Source organism: Diachasmimorpha longicaudata, chromosome 4 (assembly GCF_034640455.1).
Source record: "Diachasmimorpha longicaudata isolate KC_UGA_2023 chromosome 4, iyDiaLong2, whole genome shotgun sequence".
Taxonomy (NCBI): Eukaryota; Metazoa; Arthropoda; class Insecta; order Hymenoptera; family Braconidae; genus Diachasmimorpha; species Diachasmimorpha longicaudata.
This window is the reverse complement of record NC_087228.1, coordinates 8,155,525-8,176,879: the sequence shown is the minus strand read 5'-3', so window position 1 is coordinate 8,176,879 and position 21,355 is coordinate 8,155,525. Positions and strand designations below refer to the sequence as shown.

The window sequence follows — 21,355 nt, the reverse complement described above, 5'->3', positions numbered from 1 at the left end:
CAGAAATATGAAAAGAGGTTGAAATTGGAGTTCAGAATATATATAGTTAGTCTATCTAATACACGGATATTATTTTTTTCATCATTTTTCGGGAATCGGGACTGAACAGTGTAATATCCGAACTCAATCAATTTATCCTGCAACAGTAGAACATTATTTTTAAGGAAAAAAAAATAATGTTCATGAGAAATGAGAATTACATGTACAATTACTTAATCAAATTTCATTTACAATGTTATAAACATAAATAATCAATTTATGAAATCTAGGCGGCTCTCTGGGTGATTCCATCAGTTTCTTCATTCCCCGACATTCTCACGTACAGAAAAAACGCGACAAAAAAATTCGGCCATTAACCATCCCCGTGGTACCCCACGGGAGCCGTGATGTGTCAATGTACCCTCAGTTGTAGCCAAACGTGATAAGCTAAAAAACCCCCCGTGGAGTTACTCTCGTCAGCAAGTTAGTTTTTCATGCATAGAGAAGAAAAAAATTGAGGAAATAGAATATTATTGATGCGTGTGTGTATGTTTATCGCGGGGATCTGTGGGGGAACTCCACCGTTTGTTAGAGGGAAAATATTGGGAGAAAGATTTTTTTTTCTTCTGAATTTCACGGAAATACGGAGATATGATTGTTTATCCCGATTTATGAAAATCGATATTTTTGCATCCCCTAAATAATGCACTTGTCTGGAGGGTAGCACTCGGTATTTTATATTTTGATGACAGTTGGAGCAGTAAGATTCTCAATATGCAATTTAATATTTCAATATTGCCGCAGATAAGTTATTCTTCTCTTGGAAATTTTAACTTTATTTTTATGGAAATAAGAACATTTCTGTCCTTGAAAAAGGAATGGACATCCTTGAAAATCCCATAAAATGAAAATAAACCAGATAAATTCACGTTAATATATTTCTAAGCTCTAAATTAATTCCACGCTCAAGATAATTTTGTGCAGAAATGCAGAAATGCTGCACAGAAAAAAATACTGCAGTCAAGTTGAAGATATCTGAGAAATCGAAATTTAAAAAATCATTCTCTTTAGTTTCCCTTAATTTTACTTCCCCTAAATTGCGTTGAATGGCACTCCCCTAAGAATTCCTCCCCTCAACTCTTCCTAAAATTCAAATTTCTCCAAATATCGAACGTGTGGTCTCGATTTATCAAAAGCATTGACCTCGCACCATTAAACTCATACATTCTTCAATTACCTCACGTAAAGAAATATGAAAATATTGACTGGCTCCTTGCACCAGGTCATTCGAGCTTCCAGAATCTCCTGTTACCCCCGGAGTTGTCTGTGTCCGGTTATCCGCCGAGTGAAACTCTCTCCCGAGGTACTACGAAACGTAATAGCCAGTAATCGGGATTCGGTTTCTGCGTAGAGAAGAATGACGAACTAAAAAAAATATCCTGGCGATGGTCCTCACTCCCGGGTTCGACTCTCGGCCATTCTCGTTCAATGATATTTCTCCTTTCGATGATAATCGAGGGAATGAGAGAAGTAACGTGGGGATTGTTATCTTTACCCTGTTCGTGCTTTGCTTTATCAGCTCGATGCCGGTGAAGGCAGTTTCCCGGTATTGAAAGAAATGTTGGAGGGTTGTGGGTAGGACGCGTGTTTTATTGGCCGAAAACCGACAGATATCGGGATTATGCCCTCGGTGAGGGGTTCGCAACTGTAAGTAGCTCGTTCAGGGAGTGGTGGGAGGTGAAAGCTTGTGAGAATTTTTCGCAGATTGAAAAAAAATCTCATATCGTACAACTATTTAAAAATTGTTTTTATTTTTTTGAACTTCGAGAGTCGTTTAATGGGAATTATTTAGGAAGTGGAAAAAAAAGTGGATTTCAAAATCAAATTTTGCGACGCGTAAACTGAATCATCAGTCTTCAAGTTTATTTTTATGATTTTTTAATGCACCTTCGTATATTTAGACATGTGATGTATTTATGATATAACGTAGAAAAATAGTGATAAACTAGACAGAACTCAATCGAGGGGTACGAAACGCAAACATTCTCAGATTTAAGCCAGTGAAAATAATTTACTTCCCGCCTATAATTATGGTCAATATATTAGAAAATTTATCTCTCAGTACATGAATTGAATACGTGGGAACATGATTCTCATCGAGTAACTTTGAATGTTGAAAATTATCAATAAAAAAAGTTGATGATCATTTCATTAGATCTGGGCGGGTAATAGGCACTTGGCTGAGATCAAATACAAAATGAAGGTTTACCACAATTTTTTTATTAATTAATCATTCGATCGTTAATTAAATTGACCGACGAAATTAACGATAACTATCCCATAAATAGTTATTTATGTCTTCGTTCCTCCAACAAGTGTCGCATTCAAATTCTAACTCACATTTTTTATTAAATTTCATTTATTTCACGGTTTGCGTTTTGAAAAATAATTTTCCCATTTTTTTCAAGGGACTTTTGTTAAATTTTCTCACTGTGCCCAATTGATTCATTTTTCTTGTTCAAAGAAATTCCATTTCCCTCACTTTCCTACAATATTTTCATTCGTCACGAAAAAAACATCGAAAAGCAAAAATAAGGAACGTCTGAGTGCTTCGGGGTGTGAAAAACTCGGATATCAATTTCATCCAACAACTTTTCGCCCTTTGGAGTGTCTCTGCATGGGGGATGAGGTCATTCCATCGTTCCCCATGCGGTGGCCCATATGGAAATGGAGATCGCTCGTTGGAATCCAGTTTGAACCCAGTGGAAACATCCACGAGAGGGTCAGCCATCTCCCACCGGCCCCCTCGTCTCCTTCACACGTCTTGTGGTCTCACCATCCGTACACTTCCGTCACGAAATTGTTATACAAATCCTATCCTCTCCCCTCACATCCCTCCCACCCACCCATCAATAACTCGTCTAAAACCCTGAAAAGCTTTTTGGGTGCGCTTATCCAGTCTCATACATTTTCGCTTCGGTTATTGTTTTTCTGTTTCATCTGTTCGATGGGAAATTTCTCGGACATTCGTCATCACCAAAAGAAAAACATCCCTCAAATGATCATCATCCTCACATCTCTCAGTTCATAAAAGAATTTTTGTCCAATTCGTTCAGTATATAAACTATATTATGGTATGAATTAGCATTCACACAGGATGCACGCTCTAACTACTATCGACGTTGGGCCTCCAACTATAATCATCCGAGTGGTACGGGTTAAGTGTAATATTATTCAGCAGACAGCTTTGTATGGATATCGAGGTAGGGTTTTAAGGGTATATATAACATAGCTGTGCACAGATGCTGTCCGTCGGAGAGACGCACCGAGTCGCACAAAGTGTTTAGATACAACCCACCATTGGGTGCCTAAGTGGGATCCCCTCTTTTCTCCTCTCTCAAATACCAACACCCGCCCTACCACCCCCTTCCCCATCACCGGGCGTTTTGCGAAACAGTGATAGTGGCTGTTCTTACCACGGTTTATGGTCATGATGAAAATTTTAAGTTATGAATTTATCATGGCTATTCTGTATTATCTCACACCTTCAGGTGTTGGTAAATCGGAGGGTTTCATCTGGTTCTCGGTGGAAAAAATTGATTTCATTTATGAAATTGGATAATTGATTGATAAATGAGTGGGAGAAGTAGAAGAGATTTTTATTTTACTGTTGAAAAATGCAGAAATCAGTAACTTACTCTTAAAAATTAAAAAAATATCTCTGAAATTTATTTTACGGTACGTCACACCGTACCTTGAGACCTTGATGACATTAAATGGCTAAAGTTGAGCAGTTTTGCACCATGAAATCGTGGAAACTGAAGTCGAGACAATTTTTTCCTTCATTTTCTCATTCCCCGCGAAATGATTAAAGTCAAAGTCATAACGAAAACGTGTAGCACACGCGGCGTCTATTTAATATGCAAATGTCCGTTGGTACGTCTCATCCTTGAAGGATCGAGAGGCCCTCTCACACCACCCAGAACAATCACAGTCCATCCCGAAAGCCCAACGTACTATCCAACTCGCACACAAGTGAGAGAGTGAGTGAGTGTTAGCGAAATCCAATCAGGACGAGGAGGACCGCTTGGAAACTAATATTCCACCCATAGAAGGAAACATCGTCTTATCCCTGCACGTGAACGTGTTTAATACACCGAAGGAGAGAAGTCCCTCTTCAATTTGCCCCACCTTTGGCCGCTTCTCCTATCCTGTATTTCGCAAAACAGCAATATGATTTACATTTTGAGGTTATATTGACCATTTCCGGCACCTGCACACGGCAGTCCTGGTTGTCGAAATTGACTGGATTCTTTCGGAAAAATTAATAAGCCAGTTTTAAGAATACGAATGATGGCACGAGAACTCCGCAATGAGAAAATAAATCCAAATTAATTGACACGGACTATTCATTCATTTTTCTTATCCCCCAGATCTCTTGTAATTACTTTTCAAATTTTTCTTGCGCAATTTAGTCGAATACACCATAAAATATTCAAAAATTTGGGGTCAAAAGGGGATGAAATAAAAGCTCTGATGTTCCACGATAAAAATGGAAAAGTCAATATTTTTCAAATCCTAAAAACCGTCTGAATCAAATAAAATGGAACTTCACTTCACTTTTATCTCAAAAGGTGTTTAGATAGTTCATATTTACCCCGCAATTATTTTTACTGTACATTCTCTCCGTGTAATGAATGACTCATTGAGAACTTTCATTCTACCGATAATCCATCACCACCCCTCTGATCGTCCAAACGATCACGCCAGCTGATCGTCAACTTCGACTAGACAATAGTTGACCAGAGGAAGGGAAAAATCGCGGTGAAGATGACGAAATCGCTGATCGTCGATACTCGGAGCAAAAGCAAGAAGGATGCAATAGGGGGCGATGGAAAATGCTGAAGAAAGAGGAGAGAAAGAAAACTGGTAGGGAGGTGAGGGTGGTCCATTAGATAATGCAGTCAACGGGCGAGAGGTCTCCCATCGGGCACGTCAAAATACATCAGCTACCGCTGTGCACTCGGTCAGAAAGCCTTCGTCCGTACTCTCTCTCTCTCTCTCCCAGAGTCAACCCAACACACACACATACACGTACACTTCATGTGACGACGTATTTGTTGGGTTGAAACGACTCCCCACGTCGATCAAGCCACCGTCGTCGCTGTTGTCCTCGCTCTCCTTTTACCCCTCTTTGCTGTTACCTACAACCCGCTAACCGTATGTCTCTGTCAACGGCATATCGAGATTGTCATCTCGACTATCAGTTCGGATCAATGATTGTTAGTTGATAATGTTTTTCATTGAATGATGCTCACTGGACTATTCCGGAATAGACGATGATCAATCGAGAATTAGATGATGGTGTGTCAGGCGGTGATGGCATGACAAATTCGTAATTCATTGGATTACGCGGTGAAAAAAATACCGGAATAATTACTGCGCTAGTGTCAGTCAATATCTTTAACCTAACGGACTCGGGAAAATTGACCAATGACTACTAGAATCTTGCCTGGGTGTCACAGGAAATTCTGGAAAATTTTTCCGTCCGAAAATTCTCCCAAATGCAATGTCCCACACGAATTTCCAAATTGTTTTGAACATAACAGGAGTGTCTCCATCTTGTTTGCAATAATTACACAGCAATAATTAATATATTCACAAGTGGATTGGAAATTATTCTCCACAAACAGGTATTTTTAACGTGAATAGCACTTCGCGCTCACCAGTTGTGCCACAAGTTATTTTTATTAAATTTTGAATTCTTCTAAAATAAATATTTGATTGACAGAATCACATATTTCTCTGGGTGCACTCTCGCATCGAAATAAACTATATTCGTGCCAGCGCAACCCTTGAATTCTTCGTCAGGATAATAGTCTGTTAAAAGTCGTCCTTTTCCTCGGAATATCCTCGATTATTTCTGTCCATTCCTCTCGTACTTCTGTCCTCTTTCCTCGCGTGCTGGTTATCCTTCAGTATGCAATGTATGCAGTCGGTTGTTACCCGAAGGAGTGGTTTTGCCGGACGGCCAATGGCGAGTGGCTTGGGCTAATTCTAGGGTGCCCCTGGCCGCGCCATCTTTGCATCATAATGCTACTTCTCCCTCTCACTCAGTCCTCCTTCGCCTTCCACAATTTTGTACCCCTCGGTGTACATATAAACTGCTCTCGCTCCACCTCTTTCCAACATTTGTGCTGTCTTACTCGGCAAAGAGGGAGGCCACTGTTTTCACTGTTGTAGGGGAGTGAGGGAAGTGGTGAAAGTGAGAAAGAGAAAATAGATGGACATAGAGTAAGGAGCAGGAGGGCAGACAGATTGCTCGTATTTACGTGAAAAGAATGAGAGGGATAGGAGGACGGGTAACTTCAGCCATAGTGGCGAACACCATGGGCAAGAGAGGAGTGAAAAAATAAAACGAGTGAGGTGATATGGATGGTGGGAGGGGGTTGTCTGCGCCTTGTCTACCGGGAATCAATCACGTGGTAGTGACGCTCAACCTCCGCATTTTTTTATTGCATGAAGTTGTCATTAATTGGGTCAAATGTCAGTCGAATCTATTCAATTGATTGACTTCAGGACATTCGTGTGGGATTTTTCAAGAATTCAGGGGTGAAAATTGTTGATATTTTGGATACAATTAAATTTGGAGCAAGCCTACTGTAAATAGTATTCAATAATTTTTTGTAATGATAAAAATTGTTTCAAGAAATTCAGAATTAGTTAATCAATAGTTAATTGAAAAATTGAACTGTCAATTTTTTCTAATGGTCAGTATTATATTCAATTTAATTTCTTTTTTATTATTTTCATTTTTGTGAAATGAAAAATTCAGATTAGTTATAAAATGTCGTTGTTCTGGAGCTTTGACAATTATATATTTTCTTAAATTTTCAATAAAAATGGAAAGTTCATGATATCCTTCCCTCACTCTCCCATTACACCGAAAATTACCATCGAAGTGTCAGGAAAATTTTCATTAAGTCCTGACAGCCCAGTCCATCCCTGTCATTACTCACCAAATGCAAATATTTTTCGGCAATTTTTACCCGCATTCTCAGCGCAATTTTCCCTCCACATCTTTCTTCACGTGCAAAACCAAAAATGACTCATGATTTATGAATGATTGGATGATGTTAGACGTGAAATGTTGCGAGGAATCAGTTCACATGCTCATTCCCCCCCTTCATCACCCCAACGTGACTGCATTTACCAGCATCGTAGACAACCCCGAGTACGCCCACGGCGACGTGGCACCTACGCGAAGAGAGGAGAGAGAGAGAGAGAGAGGAGCTCGGCTTATATACTTTGCTACTGGCGCGTCTTTCACTCCTGTCAGACCGAGCAATCTCAAATGCCAGCTACTGTCGTGCTTCCTGTGTCCGTGTGTACACCTCAGCCCACCTTTTTCCGTCATTCTAGAGAATTCAGACTATTTTTGCACTAGTTTTTCCGAAGAAGGAATCCCACCGGTGAGGCTATATTCCAACCGGAGGCGGTTGTATTCCCGAGTCAGAAATAAAATTGTGGAATGGTTGGGATTTGAATTTTACAGTGAGAAGAAATTTTTACCCTCAGTTTTTGTGAAAAGAAAATTTTAAAAATCTGTTGGGAGTTTTTCCTGATTAAAAAAAAAATCTATTAAATTTTTGTGGAAAAATAAGAAATTTTGCAATAGAATCAAAACTGTCGTGAAATTTTTGTTTGATTTTTACTCAACTGTTAATAATTGAATAAAATTGAATTTTTAGATTTTTCAAGTTTTTAAATTATAATTCATAATTCTTTGAAAATTTTCCTATTTTTCATTACATCTCCTGGCCTATCAGTATTAGTGATAATCCATGGGATTAAAAATCATTAAGACACGGGTTATACACGTGTTGGTTTATGGTTGAAGCATCAAAGGCACCGCCTTGGGGTTTTGATCAGATCGATACGTATGAGGGATGCATATGATCGACCACGAATGCAACTGGATCTTGCGGGCGCCGTCCAATTGTCTTTGTGTTTGAGTGGAATATGAGCGGATGGAGCACCTTTGTATATATGCATTAACGAGGTATTCGCAGTATCTCGTGACCGGGGATGAGATTGAGGTGAAGACTGAGGCGAGACGATGCACAATGCACTCATGGTTATAGCTATTGTCGGTGGATGAGAGGGGGAGATTGAAATTCATTGCACTTCTGGACTGCTCTCGATTGATGGCTCTCACTCGAGACGATAAATCCACCCCCCACCCTTCCTTTGAACGTGTATTTGGAGGGTTGTTTTCTGATGGGACGCGATTTTTTTTTTGTTGCAGTTTTGTACCAAAAGCGGTTGAAGAAGGAGCGACGGGCGAGGAGACGTCTTCAGGAGCAACTTGACTTGGAAACCAAGAGGCGTACGCAGCTGGAGGAGGCACTGAAAGCGACGGGCGCTTCGTCTGAACAAGTCAGAGCGATAGCTGGTGAGCAAATCAATCCAATAGAATGAAAATAATAATTGAATGAGCGAAATTAACTCAGGTGAAGGTGGAAATAATTATTCTCCATGTGCTGGTGTGTGGGGATACACTGAGGAAGAAATATAATTTATATATTTTAAATAATATATAATTTGGGTAAATTATATAATTTTATGAATTATATTTTCTCGCACAGTTAAATTGAAACTCCGCAGAGAAAATTTACTCAGAAGTTTACGAAGCTCTGTTAACATATCTTAATTTGAATGGATACGAGTGACTATTTCACATCAAGGACATCTAGATATCGGTTGATTTGAAATTAATATCAGTCGTTCGATGAGCTCGACGGCTGTCAATCAACTGTCTCACTCATATCATACATTTTGCAGGAAAGAACCTCTTGATTTCCAATTTTAATAGCTCATATTAATTTCAATGAAGATGTGGTCATCGTGTGAAATAACAGATTAATTCATTACAAATGAATTTGTTACAAGAAACAAATATTTTTCCTTGTAACTAATAGAGTCATTGTTTGATGGAATAAAAATTGATTTAGACAAGAAAAATATTTTACTGATATTAATGCAGAGAAATGACAATCGCATTTAAATTTAAGTCGAAAATTTATGGTGAGCTAATCAGATAGACTCAAAGTTGTAATTTAAATTAACTTTGTTGAATTCATTTTATGTTTTAATGGGAAAAAAAATTTTCATTGACGAAGATCTTACGTTGATTCTTCCAAAGATCTTTGAGAGGTCTTCACCAGGAAAAAATATTCCTCCACAAGGTATTGGTGGGATTTTTTTAAAAGACATAGAAACCATTAACAAATAATGAGGCAGGGCAAAACCAGTGTGAGGACCAATTCCCTCCAAATATACCTCAATTTGACGGAAAATAAATGGAGGCCATTTGCCGTCAAGGGCATCTAGACATCGTTTGATTTGAAATTAATATCACGACTCCCCTGAGCTTGACAGCAGCTAATCAGCCTTGGCTCACTCATGTACCGCGCAGAAGGCACGTTATATCGGAATAAGAGATTTCACTTAAAGGGTTTCGTGTTTGAGTTTTGGTAGTGACAGGGAGCCCAAGAAAGCCAACGAACAGAAGACGAAGTCGGGGAAGAGGTAGTGAGTGTATCTTCGAATTTTCAAGGTATAAGAAAAGGGGGTGCAGTGGAGATTACACCCCCGTCGGCACGCGCTGGATAAGTAAGGAATCATATTCTGCTGGGTGTCAGGCTGTTTGCTCTGTCTCGAATTAATTAATTTATTCCCAAGATTGAGTAGCCCCGGGGAATATTTTCAACTGTAGACGAGTCCAATCGAAACAGTTGGAAGTACTGGATTTCAAGATTCTTGGAAGGTCCTGAGGTCTGAATTTTAATTCGTTATTGGGAAGTAGTTTAATATGATTGGAGTTTCATTTGAAGAGTATCTGAATATAAAAAATAAAGGAGAAAATGGACCAGCGAATCGGAAGAGTGAAATGCTATTTTATGATGAATAATTTGCTGAAAATTTTACGCTTCGGTGGGTTCGAAATAACTTCTGTGAATAGTTTGTGAACGTGAAAAATGCAATTTCATTGCGTGTTCTAGAATTTAACGGATTTTAAACCATTTTAGATATGAAAATATCACGTTAATGAAGTCTTGTTGAAGGTTTCGCTCAGGATTTTACGATTAATTTTCTAACAATGCTAGGTCAATTGTTGTTAGTCCACTGGCTTACAACAATTCCCTTTACCATTGGAAAGCACTAATTTTAGGTGATAATCCCGAGGATTTCTTCTTCTGGAAAGTGAGACTGATTCCCCATTGGCCACCATATCACCATATGTCTACATTTGTGGCGGGAAAGTGACTTAATTGAAACTGAATTGTCCATTTTCTTTAATTATATTCACCAAGCCTAATGATCTGATTCGTGATGCCCCGAATCGATGACAATCCCCAATTCTCCTGTCACCTCACACTTATCCTTAAACTTCTCTTCGTATTTGCAAATAAAAAAATCATCCAACATTCTGATTTGTTCACTTGCAGAGAACGTGACAGCGGAGGCGCGTACAAAATCAGAGCCAGTGGACGACATACCAGCTCACTCCCAGTCCCAAACATCACAACAATCATCCCAGCAACAATCATCCCAACAGTCCCACCAACCGCCCCAATCCCAACAACAGGCCCAACAGTACCGGGAATCCCAGGTGCCCCGTCCACCACAACAACCAACAACGCCCGACTCGATAAAACCCGGCTGGGGCTATGGCCTGGATCTCATCGGTGGTCAGGCTTCCGCCTTCTGGCAAAATTACCAAGGTGAGTCTTATTTGCACCTCCATGAGGATAAAAAAAAAAAAAGGGAATCCACTTTTTTTTTCCACGAAGCACACTCTCAGTTTCGCTATTCCATCAATCCCACCTTCTCATGGTCAGTCTCATTCTCATCGCCCCAGGGACTTGTCCCAACATCACAATGAGACCGTGATTCATTGCCCTCGGTCTTGATCTCAACATTATTACTAGAGTAAATACATGCTCATGGAATTGGGGCTTTACTGGGTCAAATTTCAACGAAATTATCGTGATTATGGTGCGGTGGTTACGATGTGTGATGTATCATCATCGCGGGGGGAAAATTATGGAGCGCGACGGTATGCGAAGTGACACATTACGATTTTATTTTCGTTTAACGTGAGTTTATAACCTTTCATAAAGCGTAATAATAGTAGAATTCGCGAATTAAGAATATTGGTCCTCAGAGCATTTCATTATTTACCCATTTTACGTTCAAGGGGTGAGGGAACATCCTGACCAGACGCACCTGGTTGACACTGATGTCCCCTAATACAAATGACAATGACAATAGATTTTCTGAGTAGTTTACATTTTTTATGTGAAGGGCAGGGACTTTTCTTTCATTTTGAAGATTTTTTTTTTTTTCTTCTCAATGCACCCCTTCTCCCACAACAATTAATTGTTCAAAAAAACATTGAATTTCACTCCAATAAACTCCCGGTGTATCCAAAGGATTGCCACCCTAACCGGATCAAGCTCCAGTCAATTTTTCTGACCTCCGGAGCGCACGGAAGCTGATCCTCAGATTATCAAGAGAATCTCTACCATATCTACACCCCTTGCTGAGAGAAAAAAAAGGTATCAAAACCGAAAAAAGAGCATAAAACGAGTCGTTATATTCTGGTGAAAATAAATTATTCGAAGGACTCGGAGCGAGAGCAATCACGACCGGGGCAATAACATCCCTGTACGGTGTATAGCTACGAAAATTGCACGAATAGGAGGGCGGAGGGTTGGCGAGGAGAGTGGAAAGGGGATGAGTGTATGAATATACGCATACACCATGAAGAGAGTGAGAGACATGTATTTGAATAGGGTACCGCCGCTTGGGCATCATGATGCGGAATCCATTTGCAATAAACAACGGAGATTTAGACGACAAAGGGGGGGGGGAGGAGGTGAAGGGGGTGGGCTTGGTGAGAAGGTGGGGAAAGAGCACGAGCTATCGCGGAAGGGGAGGGGTGAGGCTGTCGTCTTCCGTGGGTACTTACGCCACCGAAGAGACCTCCAGGGGCTGCTGCTATTGTCTTCAAGTCATGCATTCTATACGAACCCAGTGGCTCTCGTCATATTCTTTCGGAATATGTTTTAAAAAATTGTTGCACCGAGCGGAAAAATATGGAAGAATTATTTGATGACGCGGGCAATGACAATTTTTGGATATTTAGAATGTTTCTTTAAGGATATTGAAGGATTTAAGATATTGCAGGAAGAAATATAAATGAAGGGATACACGGAAGGAAATTTTAGAAAATTAGACCTGTCGAGGGTGAAACGTGGGACGAAATGACAATCAACACCTTTTGGGTGAAGTTTTGTTGGGAAAATTCGAGTTGGGAGACTGATTTTTATGATAGAGCTTACCTTCGTCCCTCGTTTCGCTCCTTGGAGGGCTAATTTTGATCTGAAATTCATTTCTCAACTAAACAAATTATTGTTTATTATCAGAAAAGTCCTCGTACTGAATCAGACGTGGGACAGTTTATTAAATCCTGCACAATTGAAAATTATCCCGCGTACCAATGGAACCAAATTATCAAAACGAACAATTGAATTTGAAAAAAAATTCCAAGGACTCTGCTGTCATATGAAAAGTAAAAATCCATTTTGTAATGGTACTGTAAAATAAGATTGAGAACCGTAGTGCATGTAATGTCGAGTTTATGCACATATCTCTTCACAGTAATTTCCCTGGCGGCCACCGTAGCTCTCGGTGGCGTTACTTGTCCTCTCCTCTCACCCCCACCGTTATCCTCACCGCCATGTCTTTCTCACTCCACCCCCTCCAACAGTTAGGCCTTCCTCACGCTCAGCCGGCAAATTTCCCTCTCACTTTATTCTGTCAGCCGCCCTGGCCCCCGACCGCCCCAGCCAACCTGAGAGTATGCTCTCTGGCACGCTTTAATATTCAGACTATATGCAATAATTCCGCAGCAACCATAACCTTCCTTCCATCCCAGCCTCCTCCGACCCCTCGAATTTTTTCGCCTCTGTATCTGTCTCGCCTCTTCAAACACACGACGTGCACGTACAAACATGACTTTTTTTTCGTTACGCAACCGTGTATATTGTTTATATGATTTGCAAAAGAAAATATTCCAATATGCCATCATCAACAAACCGCGTAAAAAAATTTAACAACAAAAAATTCAACAATTTTACCAACGTTTCGAATGCACTCTCCCTCAGTCTGCAATAACTCAGAGTTGGTTTCATGAAAAAAACTTTTTACATAATGTGTATTCCTTATATATATTCTTCCTTTTTTGTGTACATGAAGATTGAATAAACAACCCTGAGGAGGAATGCATGCAACGTTCAAAACGCAGGTAAAAATCGGTTGATTTTTTTGTTGTTAAATTCTTTTCCTTCGCTCGCACATGAGTGCAGATTGACTGGAAGGAATTTTTTTTTATGGAGATTTTTTGTTCTTCCGTTAAAAATTGTACGTGGGGGGAAAAATCGGGGGAGGTTGTACGGAAATAATATTTCATTGAATTCTTCGTAAACTAATCACCAGAATTTTATGATGCGAGCCAGTGGATTCGTCGTGGCTGACTACAATGGGACCTTTTCCATTAATCCCGCGCTCCATTCGATTGCAGAACTGGCGGTTTCAGTTCCATTTTGTTGTTTCCACGCGGTTATCTCTTCTTACTCACACGCAATCTGATGAGGGGAACATCTCGCTTTGTTTTTCCCTCACACTTACCAGGAGTGGTAAGACTCCAGGGGGAAAAAACCGAGAAGAGGATTTGAGATTCCTCGTTTCCAACCCACCCACTGCGCCCAGAACGTAATAATAATACTGGCGTCATGGTTGGAGGATTATCATATAAAAACAAATGTTACCGGGCTGAGGATTCGGGTGAAATTGAGTCTGAGGTAACGAGGGTGAGAAAGCCGGGGAAATATATTTTATAATTTTTTATCAAATATTTTCCCTTCACAACATATTTCCCACAGACTAAATGAATTTTTTTTTACATCGAAAGATTAAATATTGAAAGTGTTATTAATTGTTGAACCCCCCCAAACTCATTAATTAGCAACAAAACTATTAAATTAACAAAGTGAAACATTACCAGCGAATTTCGTGTACAATAATTAATGAGTGAATTTTATGATTTCCAGAAAAAATCACCATTGAGTTTGTATTTTTTCGTTGACATAGACAAAAAAACTGAGAAAGTAATTTCGCACTGCAATTACTTAACGTGGTTAGTAATTTTTCCCTTGCTTTTTCCTCGATGCATGAATCGAATGAGAGAAGCTTTGTAGCACGCGTCCTCCACTCGAGAAAAATCCGTCTTTAGCTTCTTGTGTCTCCTCCACTCGTGAGCCCATCCCGATTCATACAATTTCATGGTTCGCTTGACACACTCAAGAGGAATAAAATGAGCATGCGGATACCCGTGCGCAACACTCACTCTGTTTTACATAAAGATCAGAGCATTAAAAACGCAGGATACACAGAAATTTTCAGCCCTCGAGAATCTACTTGTTCCTCAAGCCCTCAGAGCATTTCCTCGAAAAAAAAACGATTGCGAATTCATTTCTTTTGTCTCTGTTCAGTCATTTGGAATTTAAGGACATGATACATATTGTCATGTCTGTAATGCAATTGGATAAAGGCTTTATTACAATTAAATCAGTTACTTCAATTAAATAACTAGTTATGAAAATTAATTAATCATTTATTTCATGCAAACGAAAATTCTACCAGTTAAAAAACGAATTATCGTTCATTTGGAGAAGTAAATAATGAATTTGCTAAAATGAAAAATATTTTAATATTTAAACATATATTATTCCCCAACAGAAAAATAAAAAGTTTGATTTATTTAAACGTAGGACTTCTCTCTCTGATTTTTTTCAATATTTTCCGTGACTATTCTCCAATCATCTTCCATGCGCCTACAAACAATAATCGAGGCGCCACATTAATATTTTTTATCCATTTCTCAAGACCAGTTAATTTTTTTTCCCCTCACCTTGTTTTCTTCCCTCCCCTTTACACAGTCTTCCAGTGCATTGTGTCGGAGTTAATTACGTGCGGATAAACGCAGAGTCATACTGTCGGGACCTTCTTTCAGTCCCTCGAGTAAAAATGAGAAAAAGAGAATGGGGATAAAAAGAGACGTATGAAAAAAAAAAGTTGTACGATAAAATTGAGAGCAATGGGAGTATGTGAGAGAGAGAATGAAAATAAAATTGTTATAAAAAAAAAATCAGATAGGATCGAAGGTAGACAATGCCAGCCGTTTAGGAGCGATGCTGAATCGCGGGGATAACCGGTCTTAAATTATTTTCATTGTATGGTCGATTTGTCAGGGTGTAAGACGAGTAGCGAAGACGCGTTGATCCTCGTTTTGTGAATAAAACCTTGGAGTTCTATGTCTTTCTTTGCTGTTATGTCTACCTCCTACTGGGATGCGATCCGGACGTATTTTTGTTACAAACGAGACAGAAAATTTCCTATAATTTATTATATTATATTTACGTGCATTCACGCGTTGTTAACCCTGCGAGAATATCTGCAAGTGAATAATTAAAGAAAAATTATCCTCGAGAAACAAAAAAAAAAAAACATGAATTTCACTTCTCATTCCTCTGTTTGCAAAAAAAATCACACCCGAAACTTTGAAACATTTCAGAACGAATCAATTCCGCTGTATACCCCGGGGTGTCTTGAGCAGTTAAATTGTCATTTGGATATCAAAGGGAAGGCAAAAGCCCCCTTCCACCCTCTCCCACCCAGTAATTTAGCCAACACTGAAATATCAAAACGTGTCTACATGTTTTGCCCAGGGAAAACGTTTGTATTGGTGAATGAAATAAACGTTGTATATTCCAAAGGCACAATTCTCCCATATCCTGTATTTTCTCACTGGGATGAATTTAACCTCCCTTTTCCTGGACGAAACAAACAGCCCTCAGCTATTGTTGCTCAAAGCATAATGGAATCACGGGGTTTCTCTCCTCACGCCTTAGCTGAGGACGAGCTGCCAGTTAACTGGGGCTTAATGGCCTTGCAATTGGATTTTACTATTGCTCACTTTCGCCCCGGGGATGTGTCGTTTCACGCCTACCGATTTCATTCCTCAATGTTGAGGTGAATTTATTTTATTTCTTTTTGTTATGCGTTACCTTGAAGACAACGAAGTTCAGGGCAGACGGAGAGACTGGAGTATTCAGTCTTGAGTATTGAATTTAAGGGGAAATGGATCGCCTGTGTGAATAATTATTTTTCAGTTGTGTGTTCTTACAATATTTAATTTTATTTCAAATGATCTGGAAATTTTAATGAACTATTTTCCAATATTTAGTAAATTTTGAGATAGAGAAAGAGATGGGAAAATGATGAGTCGTGGTGAATTTTCATCGATTGATAGATTAATTTTGATAAACAAAAATTCCTTATCTCTATTTGTTTCTATTTCAAATGTCTTTACTTATTCGCGATCATAAATATTTGTTGAGGTTTTCATTGCAAATCTCAGTGATAATCAAATATAGATTATCTCCCTGTTGATTCCTTCTTTTCCCCGCATCTTCCGCACGCATCATAATCATAATTAAAATCCTCGGGATAATGCGAACCCGTTTAGATTTTCACCGGTTGGTGGTTAATTCGGCGTAATATCATTAAAGAGACATTTTCCAGTTTTCACCCTAATCCTGGTGGAATCCACTGAGCAGTTGGCCGACCCTCTCTCCACCCCTTTGTCTCATTTCACAGGCCCAGACCTTCATGGTTTACCTGGACGAACGTACCACTGAAGGGAGTTGCTTTTTCACTAATTACTCCTTCGTTTCGTCTTCTGCCTCTCCCTCTCCCTCCCTTTCCCTTTTCGCACTCTCGCGCGCAGGAAAGGTTAAGTCCACCGCAAAATCCCGGGCTTATTTTCTCAGGTGTCGAGATATACGTGGGCGTTTTAGACGCCCCGGGAGACGAGGTCGAGGACGATGATGAGTTCAATGCGTCTCATCGATCTGAAAAGCGTTGGTTTACCGCGTGTGAAGTTCCTTTGACACGGCTTTCCTTTCATCCTCCAGAACATGCTTCTTTTCGTCACATTTCGATGCAACGGTAATTGAATTAGAGGGAAATTTTAGTGGAGGAGAGAGAGAGAGAGAGAGAGAGAGAGAGAGAGAGAGAGAGAGAGAGAGAGAGAGAAAGATAAGTTTCTACAGAAAAAAAAGATGCAAAAATTGATTCAATGGAGGGGCTTCTGATTCTCTGATTTTTTAACAAAGTCAATTTTATTTTATTGTATTTCATTGCAGAGTACATTCTATGTACAGCAAATTTTCAAACCCGAAGATCCTCGATTGAACTTTAACTACTAGATTTCAATTAAAATAATTAACACTCGAAACTACTGCGGCTCTCAGAGAAAAAATAATAATTTTTATATTGAACGCAACGAAAATTAATTCCAGTACATATTAAATACAGAATTTTGGAATAATTTTTATGATTTTTTTTCTCTGTATCCCCAAACTCGGGTTTTTTCCCCTGATCACATTTGTTTTACATTATTCTATGATTTTTGTTCCTCGATATATTGAGTGTGACCTGTTGGCTACTTTGTGACGATGCGAACTTCCTTTCTCTTCGTCTTCTGTCGCAGAATCCCTCGCCCAGGAGCTCGAGCAGGAGAGGAAGTCGCGGCAGCACCAGGCAGCCGAGAGGGATCAGGTCAAATCACCCCTTCAAGGTGCGTTTTTTTTTCAACTTGAAATTTTTTAAAAAATCCCGTTGAATTCCACTCAGATTAGAAACACATGACAAATCAGTATCTTTTTCTCAGCCCCTCTCGCCCAACCACCCCACAGATTACACCCCACTAATCACAATTTAATTAAGGGCACTAATTAATTCAATTGAATTCACCAAGTTTCATTTCTCCTCATTTATTTTTTTTCCCCGCGAGTCTGTAACTTGGCTAATTTTCTCAAGTTTCTGCTCGAATTTTCTTGTTCCCGGGCATAAACTTGGTTAATTAGCGATCCAAACTAGAATTCAACGACAACGAAGAAACGTAACTCGGTACTTCTTGCGGTGGGGTAGTACATACGCCCACATTTTCACGTTCAAATCCAAAAGTTTGAATGTTACCCAGAGAAATTCACAATATTCGGGAGGATAAAAAGCCGTTTGTCTTGCTCTCCTCTACATTTTTATCTCTCTCTCTCTCTCCCCATGTCAAATGGGTGATACTGGTGCTTCTCATGCTTGCTGATAACCATGACGACGTCCCCATAAATAATCCCTCTGTACTTTTTAACCCTTCGCTACTCTTTAGTTTCCCACCGCCGCAGCAATTTTACAGAAATAGGATTTTTTGGCCCTATGGGATGAGTTCGTTTCGTTGAATTTACATTTTCCAAATGAATATGTTCATCTGTACTTCATAGCGGTAAAATCCGAAGGTCAAAAATATTTGCAGTGAAATTTCTTCGGTGCAAATCAAGACACTCTGATGCTTAAATTAAATATAAATTTTACCTGACCACGTCAAGAGCCCTATCACTTATTTTAATTCACTTTCATAGTTTTTCCCCTCAGGTAAACGATTCCCTTTGCAAAATTACATAAATACTTCCGTAATTTTTTCTAAATATTTTTATCCGCGAGTTGAGATGTCCGAGTGAATGAAACAAGCGATGAAAAATCACTTATTCCACCCAAATACTTCCCAGACAATGAAAATATTTCTCTCCATAAATTCAAGTATCTCCCACATTATACGTCACTTATTTACCACAAAAATTTCGAATAATTTCAACAAAAAGTCACTATCGAAAAATTTTTCAACAGACTAAAAACCCATAGGGCCGTAATGAAGCTGTTTTTATGGGTCGTTTGAGTCGGTTGTTTACCAAGGAGAATAAAGCCCTCCATCGGGAGAAGCGCACGGCCAGAAAACCTCCAACACTATTAATGCATTCTTTTTCAATCATACAACCGACAGTAGTATAAAAAGTAGAATCACGTCGGCTTGTGCCTCAAAGGCAACTCGATGACTCGACTGTAACCCCAATCACACTCCCCCTACTTCGCCATCCTTGTTTTACACCATTTTTAAAGGCCCCACCTCCTCGTTTTCGAGCACAACTTCCGTGCGCTGTGGAAGAATTAAAGTCTTCGTCTTCATTTCATTGGGTGGGGGGACGAGGGGGAGGAAGGGGGGTAGCACGTTCCTGTCTTACGCGCAGAGCTTTTGGAATGATAATTAGTGAGCGGGCTCGGTGAAAAAAGGGGAGGGGAGCAGGGGGTGCTGACCTGTGGTGTCTTACCTCGATTGCCCTGCTCATCTTCATCACTCAAAGCATATTGCGGATACACCCATTGAATATTTTACATTTTGAAGGGATTAACGAATTGTTGCAGACGAAAATGCTTCGTTAGTTACGGACATTGCTCTACCCAGTGAAATTATTTGTCGTCGGGTATTATGAATAAGTAATAATGAATATTGGAATTCAGACCATTAATGTCCCCTTTGTTTCAATTTTATTTAGTTTTATTTTTCAACTTGGGAGTATTTTTTGGATGAAATTAAATTTCTAGAGGGCGAAGGGTGGAGGGAAATGACAATCAACGACTTTTTAAGTCGCGCTTTCGATTTAAGATAAAATATTGAAAATATTAGTGTGATATCATGTCGTGATATTAATTTCATAATTAGAAATATTTTTTTGAGGGGAAAATCGTGTCTTTGGCGTTGAATTTCAACTTTTGAAAAATATAAAATTAATGAGATTAATGGATTTTTCATAGTTCTTTTCTGTTATTCTGTTTCAGAATCCCGAACGGGTTATTACAAGAACTCAGTGCTCTTCACGAGTGCAACCTAGAAGAGGCGTGCAGAGGACGCGCGGCCCTAGAGTCCGCCGTAAAAAGCCACAAAAAAAAATCGACAAAAACATTGTTCACCTTACGGAGTTGCAGTTGAAGGGTCCGAAGGAGAGTTCGGCACATGGAAATCAGTGTCTCCTACGAGCGAACAGTCTGAGGGACTAGTGAACTAAGCATGTACAGGGATACAGCGTGAAACGCACCTGTGAACGTGTTAGTTTCCTACAAATGATTAAATTAAATTAAATAAACGGAAAAAAAGCAACGGGTCGAGTGGATTCCGAAATCCGTTTGATTTACGGTTGATCATTTCTGTCGAGGTGAGAACATATCAACGACGCCATATTCCTCCGAACCTCCACCAACTTCTTCGTAAAAAAAATTAATAATAGTCCAAAATGAAGGAAATTCGGCGGAGTGCGAGGATCTTCGCGTCGTTTGAGGGGTTGGGGGATGAAAGATATCGAGGGAAATGAGAGAATTTGCACGTGAGACTAGAGAGAGATGAAAAAAAGAGATATATAATTTATAAAGACTGCTTGAGAGTGCTTGCGCGAGTGCATGCGTTCCTATAAAATTTAACGTATAAATAATTAAACCTGTATCGATGCGAGTAGATAATTTTTAAGTCCAAAATGTGCAGACTCGAAGTCGATCCTCGTTCCTCAAACAAAAATTCATCTGCGATCGTCAACAAAATTGTGCCCCTTTTTAATTTCACCGTGAAATTGAGTCATAAAAAAAATTCGGAGAAAACCAGTGGTGGAAATTATGGAGTGCGATAAATCGACTGAATTAAATTAATAAAAGAGAAAAAATAACAAAATTTCAGTGATAAATACGATTTTTCGCTTGCCTGGAAATTATAACTGAACAATCGATGATTCGATGCAATTAGTGAATTGTTTTTGTGATACAAATACGAGAATTATTTTTTATTTTATTATTGAAAATTCAACAAGACACAATACAATTGTGTTATCTTGTATTCATTATTTATTTCGGCCAAATGTAATCAGTCAATAAATTCTTTTGTCCACGAAGAGATGAAAATGAAAGTGGGAAAGAGCTCTGATGAGGAAAATTATGCCCAATGAGCCCACTGTATCATACGTAGGAAGAAAAAAAAATGAGAACCCTGTAGCCTCTTGAATCTAACAACCTCTATTTATATAAATAAACTTAGCTATTACCGAAAAAAAAAACAATTGAATTTAATCCAATATGCGTGTATCCCGCGTTACACAATACGCACGATTAAAGAGAAATACTTTTTTTTAATTTGTTGTGAGTGACAATTTAACTAGAGACAATTTGATTGGTTGTAAGACTGACAAAGGAGATTAACCGTGAAAATTGAATATGAAAATTAATTTGAGATAATAATGAAAAAGTCTTTCCCTTTTGGACGTGACGTATTTAATGATTCATGTACAAAGTCTTTTACCGTTAAGATCCTTGT

General features: G+C 39.1%; 1 protein-coding gene across 6 annotated transcripts in view; it reads left to right on the top strand.

Annotated features, from left to right (window-relative positions):
- Positions 1 to 20,037, top strand: part of LOC135161627 (dachshund homolog 2) — a 160,874-nt gene extending 140,837 nt beyond the window's left edge. For 4 of the 6 annotated variants that reach the window (XM_064119355.1, XM_064119351.1, XM_064119350.1 and 1 more), the window contains 4 exons: positions 8,288 to 8,434; positions 10,491 to 10,766; positions 17,663 to 17,749; positions 19,840 to 20,037. In XM_064119355.1, the coding sequence (XP_063975425.1) occupies positions 8,288 to 8,434; positions 10,491 to 10,766; positions 17,663 to 17,749; positions 19,840 to 19,892 (563 nt within the window). In that variant the 3' untranslated portion in view covers positions 19,893 to 20,037. Of the gene's footprint in view, positions 1 to 8,287; positions 8,435 to 10,490; positions 10,767 to 17,601; positions 17,750 to 19,839 lie in introns of those variants that run through there. The other 2 variants (XM_064119353.1, XM_064119354.1) reach the window with 2 other exon arrangements.
- The last annotated feature ends 1,318 nt before the right edge of the window (positions 20,038 to 21,355 follow it).